General features: G+C 42.7%; 1 protein-coding gene across 1 annotated transcript; it reads left to right on the plus strand.

The window, feature by feature from the left end:
* Positions 1 to 675: 675 nt before the first annotated feature.
* LOC139324687 (vomeronasal type-2 receptor 26-like) lies at positions 676 to 7,163 on the plus strand. Its single transcript, XM_070954420.1, has 5 exons — positions 676 to 966; positions 1,531 to 2,382; positions 3,591 to 3,818; positions 4,563 to 4,689; positions 6,259 to 7,163. Exons 1-5 carry the CDS (start codon positions 676 to 678, stop codon positions 7,161 to 7,163), a joined length of 2,403 nt encoding a protein of 800 aa, XP_070810521.1.
* The last annotated feature ends 458 nt before the right edge of the window (positions 7,164 to 7,621 follow it).

A 7,621-nucleotide genomic window follows, 5' to 3' on the forward strand; every position in this document is an offset into this window, starting at 1 on the left:
AATAGTCTCCCTTAGAGCTGTCCTCTGTGGATTTAATTTGAAAAGCCACCACATTTAGTAGTCATCAGTGGTGGGTTTCAAAATTTTTTAGTACTGGTTCTGTGGGTGTGGCTTGGTGGGTGTGGCAGAGGAAGGATACTGCAAAATCTCCATTCCCACCCCACTGCAGGGGAAGGTTACTGAAAAATCCTCATTTTCTCCCAATCAGCTGGGACTTGGGAGACAGAGAATAGATAGGATGGGGCAAGTCAGAATTTTTACTACTGGTTCTCCAAACTACTCAAAATTTTCACTACCGGTTCTCCAGAACTGGTCAGAACCTGCTGAAACCCACCTCTGGTAGGTCATCACCAGATCATGTAATAATTTTAATCTCACTGTTCAATTACCTGCTGTATCAAAGAGTGTTTTCTTCGATCGGTTCTACATTGCCTTCAAATTATATGTTTTATTCCAATTATATCCACCTTCATTGGATGAGCCCTTGTTCTAGTGCTTTGAAAACGAGTCAAGAAGATCTCCCTGCCCATTTTCTTCAACTATTTACCATTTTATACATCTCAATCCTCTTCTCTCAAATCATTTTTTCTCTCTCTAAATAAATAGACTAAGAATTCTACTTTTTTCCAGTTTTGTGTCCACCGAATAATTGGGCCATGTATTTGTCTTTGCAGGATGGTGACAAAATTCTATCAGCATGTCCTAACGTTGGCATTTGCTGTGAGTGAGATCAATGAAAATGCAAACATCTTGCCAAATCTTACACTCGGGTTTCACATTTATGATAGCTATTATGACGCTCGTATGACCTACTGGACCACCCTGGACCTGCTTTTCAAATCACAGAGATTCCTCCCAAATTACAATTGTGACTCAGAGAGGAATCTTATGGCGGTCATTGGGGGAATGAGTTTGGACATCTCAACCCACATGGCAGATTTCTTAAATCTCTACAAGATTCCACAGGTAAAAACTAATGTTGAGGAAATCAAACTTGTTAATGTACCATTAATGTATTCCTTCTCCTGTTATATTGTTTCAGAGAGAGAGAGAGAGAGAGAGGGAGAGAGAGAGAGAGAGAGAGAGGGAGGGAGGGAGGGAGGGAGAGAAACACAGAGAGAGAAAGAGACAGAGACACAGAGACAGAGAGAGACAGAGAGAGAGAAACACGCAGAGAGAAAGAGACAGAGAGACAGAGACACACAGACAAAGAGACAGAGAGACAGAGACAGAGAGAGACACACACAGAGAGAGACAGAGAGAGAGACAGAGAGACAGAGAGAGACAAAGACAGAGACAGAGACACAGAGACAGAGACAGAGAGAGACACAGAAAGAGACAGAGAGAGAGAGTCAGAGAGAGAGACACAGAGACAGAGAGAGAGAACAGGAAGAAAGAATGAAGAAAACAGAGTCTTGATGGTTTCTAATTCATGGCTTGATTTTCCAAAAGTAGTTTCTAACTAAAGTAGATACACTGATAGCCCAATCACCCAATCTATTGTTTAAAAAATCTTACATTCCTTTTTAGCTTAGTTATGGTTCATTTGCCTCAGAAGACAAAACACGTCCACGTTCCTTTTATCACATGGTCCCAAATGAAAGTCACCTGTATAAAGGCATGGTCCAATTGCTTCTACATTTCAGTTGGACATGGGTTGGGCTACTTGCTGTGGATGATGATACAGGGGAACATTTCTTGGACAACCTGGAGAAGATGTTCCACAAAAATGGAATTTGTTCTGCTTTCAGAAGAATGCTCCCTAAGCAAGGTCTCTTTCTTCCACTTGATGAACTTGGAGAGATGGCATCAATTGTCTATCAGACCTTCATGGATAGGCAAGCTAGAGCATGCATCATTTATGGTGAAAGTATGACCCTTCTGTGGCTGAGCACTTTAGTGCCTCTAGCAGATCATCAATATGGAGCAAAAATATCCCTTGGAAAGATATGGATTACAACTGTCCAGATTGATTTTACAGTGACATCCTTCATTACTCGTACTTTTTTTAAAATTTTCCAAGGGACTATTTCCTTCTCTATTCACTCAAATAAGCTTCTGGGGTTCCAAGCCTATCTTCAGAATATAAAGCCTTTTGAGACAGAAGGAAATGGCTTTCTCAAGAAATTCTGGGAGCAAGCCTTTGGGTGTTCACTTCCAAATTTTCAAGAATCTGATGACGTCGATGGTATATGCAACGGCAATGAGAAGTTAAGAGATCTCCCTAGCCCTGTTTTTGACATGTGCATGACTGGTCACAGTTACAGTGTGTACAATGCAGTCTATTCCATAGCACATGCTCTACATGCTATGTTATCATCTAGATCTCCATTTGGAGAAATAATGAGAAGACAAAGTCTTCAAGAAATCCAGCCTTGGCAGGTAACATTTCAGCTACGATCCTTTGTAAAGCTATAGCTTGCTCCCACAGAACTGAAGCAATTCATTTTGTCAAAGTGAAGCATAGTGATTTTACTCATTGAGATATCACATCACTCCAAGGTCTAGGACAGGAGTCCTCAAACTACAGTCCGTGGACCGAATATGGCCCACCAAAGCCATTAATCTTGCCCATGCGGGACCACGAGGCTGCCCCGCCCACATTGCCCTACCTACCAACCTTCTGGAGGCTGGGGAGTTCAAAAACAGGACACATGGAGGCCTCTGGAGGCCAAAAACAGGCCCCTTTTTGGGGCAGCAGAGAAGTACTGGAGGCCGGGGAGCCCAAAAACGGGACACACAGAAGCCTCTGGAGGCCAAAAACGGATGTTTTTGGCCTCCCCAGCCTCCAGAGAGAGAGAGAGGGAGGGAGGGAGGAAAGAGAAAGACATATACCTACACAAACAGAAGTCCCTCATATATACCCCAAGGCAGCCACATCCCTTCACTAACCTGCTTTCCACTCCCAGGAGCAAAACAAATTACATTTTAATTTGTGCATATTGTTTGGACTGTTAAATCGGCCATGCTCACCCAGCCACATGACCACCTAGCCTCACCCAGTTGGTCTGCCCCCCCCCCAACAGTCTGAGGGACCATGAATTGGCCCCCTGTTTAAAAAGTTTGAGGACCCCTGGTCTAGGAGAATTCAAAAGAGGGTTTGATATATATGCAAAGGAATTATTTGTGATTTTCCAGTAACGTACTGGAAAAGTTGAAAGGTTTCTGCTTTTGGTGATTGCCTAAGATCTTGGAGTAACAAAGCCACAGGTAAACTAAATGGATGTGAAATAATGAAATGAGCTGTATATCAGTTTTTGGCAACAGACAAGAATGATTTGGGAGAAAGACAGAAGCTGTCCTTGCCAAATCTCATAAGAAAGTCAGACTGGAGATGGCCAATTACTTGCAAAAAATAGCAGTGAAAGTTAGCACCATTTTGAATTAAACTTTTTCAAAGCCCCATTCTCCAGTTCTGTGGCATGCATCACTTTACAATGCCTGTGACTACTGAGTGAGAATTCCTAGCAAAAATCCTCTATATTTTAAATAGCCTTGAATTCATCTACTGAGTGTCAATTCTTTCCCAATATCTCTATATCTTCAAGTACCATTGAATCCATCCACTTCTCTTTCCCCCTTTCATCTAGCTCCACTCAGTTCTTCAATGCATTGGGTTTAACAACTCGGCTGGAGAAACAGTGTCCTTTAATGAAAATAGAGAACTGGTTGCTGGATTTGATATTGTCAATTTGGTCATATTCCCCAACAATTCTTTTATTAGAACAAAACTTGGAGAACTGAATCCTCATGGTTTTGAAGAACAAAAAATCACCATCCATGAAAGTAAAATTTTCTGGCCAGAGTTTTATAATCAGGTATGAATTCTGCTCTTAGAGATAGTCCTCATTTGTAATGGAAGCTGTGGATGATCTTGAGGAACAGGGGGAAGAGATGCTTCCTAGGAAATAATCAGACAAGGGAGGCAAGAGTCTCCAGTGGCTCAATTGTCAGAGAAAGAAATTTAGGATGGACCTGCCCTAATATCTATGGAGATTCTCAGTCATCTAGGTCATGGTTGTCCCAAAAGTGCTTTTTCAAAAGGCAACTGAACTATGCCTTTCCTTGAGGAAGAAGATGAAGCTTCCCTCCATTCTGATAGTTCTGATAATTCTTTGTCAGTCAGAACTAATGAACTTCTTGGATGAGAAGTCCATTTTTTAATGACCCCATAATCCCTTGTGGGATAGAGTCTGGGCAACTGAATGGAGCTAGTAGAATGTTTACTGGCCAGATGCCCTTCCTGTTGCCAATGTTGAGTTTTGTTCAGCAGATATATTCTCATTGTGCCCAGAAAGAGAAATATCTGCCTCTACCTAGGATTGAACTCACAGCCTCCTGATTATGAGATGAGAGCTCCACCTCTAGGCCACCACACAACTCCTAAGTCTTCTTCCTCGAGGAAAAACATAGTCCAGTTTCCTTTTGGAAAAGCACCTTTGAGACAACCTGCCCTAATGGATCAATTATAGCAAGGAAAATGGGACCATATATTTCTCCTGTTTGGATTCCAAAATGTCACTTCAAAATTGTTAAAACATGAATCATCTTTTTCGGGTTAGATGATTCCTCTTTCGGTGTGCACAAATTCTTGCAACCCGGGTTATCATAAAAAAAAGAAGGATGGGAAGAAATTCTGCTGCTATGGCTGTGATCAATGCCCTGAAGGAATGATTTCAAAATGGAAAGGTGGGTTTTGAATTGATCTTTATCATGAGTTTGTGGCAAAAATACAAGTTGCACCATAATTTGGCAAGTGTAAGAAATAAAAATGGATTAGTTTTCCTTGAATGAATCTCTTTTGTTTCCTCTTAATTAATTTTGGTTACTCTAAGGCAGTGATGGCTAACCTTTTTGCCATCGCATGCCAGGAGAGGGGGTGGGGGGGTCTTGTGCATGCATGCCCACACCCATAATTTTATGCACCATCCCCCTACACATGTGTATGTGACCCCCCTGCTCCCCGCACTCCTGGCACGCGATGGCCCAGTAGGCCTGTTTTTCTCTCTCACCAGCCTCCAGAGCCTCTCTAGGCATCTGGGGAGGGCAAAAAACGGCCTTCCCCATGCCCCCAGAGGCCCTCCGGAGGCCAGAAATGGCCTGTTTGCCAACTTCCGGTGGGACCGGGGGGGGCGGTATTTTGCTGTCCCACCGGAAGTTGGCAAGTGGACCATTTCTGGCCTCCGGAGGGTCTCTGCGGGGGGGTAGGGAAGGCCATTTTTGCCCTCCCCAGACTCCTAGAAAGGCTCTGGAGGCTAGGGACAGCAAAAAACAGTCCTTCCCCACCATCACCCCAAGGCCCTCCAGAGGCAGGAAACAACCTGTTTTCCTACTTCTGGTGGGCCCAGAAGGCCCAAAAATCAGCTGGCCAGCACGCATATGCACGCCAGAGCTGAGCTCGCATGCCCACCAATATGACTACGTGTGCCACCTGTGGCACATGTGCCTTAAATTCACCATCATGGCTCTAGAGGTTCATATTACAAACACTTTAATAGCAACATTCTCCTAATATACTCTTTCTCAAAATGTTTTCCAACATGTTTAGTTGAAAGTAATTTGCCGGCCATTTTAAGGCCAAGGAAAATCAGAAGAAGCATACTTAAATAATAGTACAAGAATGTTTTAGAAGGCCAACTTTATAATGGATAGCAACAGAATAATAGAATTGTAATGGACCCTATAGGGCTTCTTGCTCAAGCAGAAGACCCTATACCCGTGATGGCGAACCTATGGAACGTGTGCCATAGGTGGCATGCTGACCCCTCTCTGCTGGCCTGTGCCCCGTTGCCCCAAGTCAAACTCCATGGCATTTATTTTGTAAGCTTCTATTTCCCTGCAAACGACGAAACAGAAGCTCATGAAAGAAAAAGTTCTTACGTCTTGCCGTGCTACCGGTGTTGGGATGCCCTGCCTCCTGCCAGCCAGCTGGTCTTCGAGTCTCTGCTGTGCATGCACATGCATGTCTATGCATGCACATGTCCGCGTATGCATGTGCATGCACACAGTTTGGGCACTCGGTGTCTAAAAGGTTCGCCATCACTGCCCTATACTATTTCAAACAAGTGGCTGTCCAGTCTCTTTTTAAAAGCCCCCAGTGATGGATCACCCAAAACTTCTGAAGGCAGATCGTTCCACTGGTTAATTGTTCTCACTGTCAGAAAGGAGGCCCAGTCAGTATGATAGAGGTTTCCACTGAAAATATACTCATGCAATTATTTATTAATTCAAGTCTGTTTATCTTTTTTTTTTTTTTAGATATGGACAGTTGTTTCCACTGTCCAGAAGATCACTATGCAAGCAGAACAAGAGACAGGTGTTTTCCTAAAGTAATAACTTTCCTTTCCTACAAGGAACCTTTGGGGATCATTCTTTCCTCAGCAGCCTTTTGTTTTTCTTTTACCACAGTTTTGGTACTTGGAATATTTATTGCACACCAAAATACTCCCATTGTCAAAGCCAACAACCGGGATCTCACCTACATTCTCCTCCTTTCCCTCCTCCTCTGCTTCCTTTCTTCTTTGATATTCCTTGGAGAACCTAACAAGGTAACCTGCTTTCTCCGGCAAGCTGCTTTTGGCATTATCTTCTCAGTTGCTATTTCTTGTGTGTTGGCCAAAACCATCATGGTGGTTGTAGCTTTCATGGCTACCAAACCAGGGTCCACTGTGAGAAGGTGGCTTGGAAGAAAAATTTCTAGCTTCACTGTTGTTGTAAGCTCCCTTATCCAAGCAGGCATTTGCGTGGTGTGGATGGCAACTTCTCCCCCGTATCCAGATTTCGATATGCAGTCACTAGCCAAAGAGATCATAGCAAAGTGTAACGAAGGTTCTATTGTCATGTTTTATTTTGTCCTGGGGTATATGGGATTTCTATCCCTCATCAGCTTCACTGTAGCTTTCCTCGCCAGAAAGTTGCCAGACACTTTCAATGAAGCAAAGTTCATTACATTTAGCATGCTAATGTTTTGCAGTGTTTGGCTGAGCTTTGTGCCAACCTATCTGAGCACTAAGGGAAAATACATGGTAGCTGTGGAGATCTTCTCTATTCTAGTCTCCACGGCTGGATTACTTGGCTGCATCTTTTTCCCCAAATGCTATATAATCATACTGCATCCTGAGCTGAACACCAAAGTACAGCTGATAAAGAGGAGGAAGATCTGATATTCTTCTTCTACCCTCAAAACGATGCTATAGGGCACTACACACCAGAATAACTAGACACAAGGACAGTTTTTTCCTGAATGCCATCACTCTGCTTAACAACTAATTCCCACAACACTGTCAAATAACTTACTAAGATTGTATTACTATTATTCGTCTCTTCCTTACTAGTATCTATCTCTTCCCACCTATTACTATAACCAACAATTTATATTGTTTTTATTTGTTTCCTAGTATGATTTGATAGCTTATTAGTAACCTTGACTATCACTAAGTGTTGTATCTTTTTATTCGTGATGAATGTATTTGATTCTTCTTATGCACACTGAGAGCATATACACCAAAGACAAATTCCTTGTGTGTCCAATCACACTTGGCCAATAAAGAATTCTATTCTGTTCTGTTCTGTTCTGTTCTGTTCTGTTCTGTTCTATTATATTCTATTCTATGTTTCAAAT

Source organism: Pituophis catenifer, unplaced genomic scaffold (assembly GCF_029215685.1).
Source record: "Pituophis catenifer annectens isolate HBS135680 unplaced genomic scaffold, rPitCat1.0.hap2 SCAF_15, whole genome shotgun sequence".
NCBI classification, from domain to species: Eukaryota; Metazoa; Chordata; class Lepidosauria; order Squamata; family Colubridae; genus Pituophis; species Pituophis catenifer.

Excerpts from the sequence above, each read along its gene's own strand:
- LOC139324687 (XM_070954420.1), top strand. The coding sequence starts at position 676 with ATGGTGACAAAATTCTATCAGCATGTCCTAACGTTGGCATTTGCTGTG. Across the intron at positions 967-1,530 it reads ATCTCTACAAGATTCCACAG|CTTAGTTATGGTTCATTTGC; the intron begins GTAAAAACTAAT and ends ATTCCTTTTTAG. Across the intron at positions 4,690-6,258 it reads AATGATTTCAAAATGGAAAG|ATATGGACAGTTGTTTCCAC; the intron begins GTGGGTTTTGAA and ends TTTTTTTTTTAG.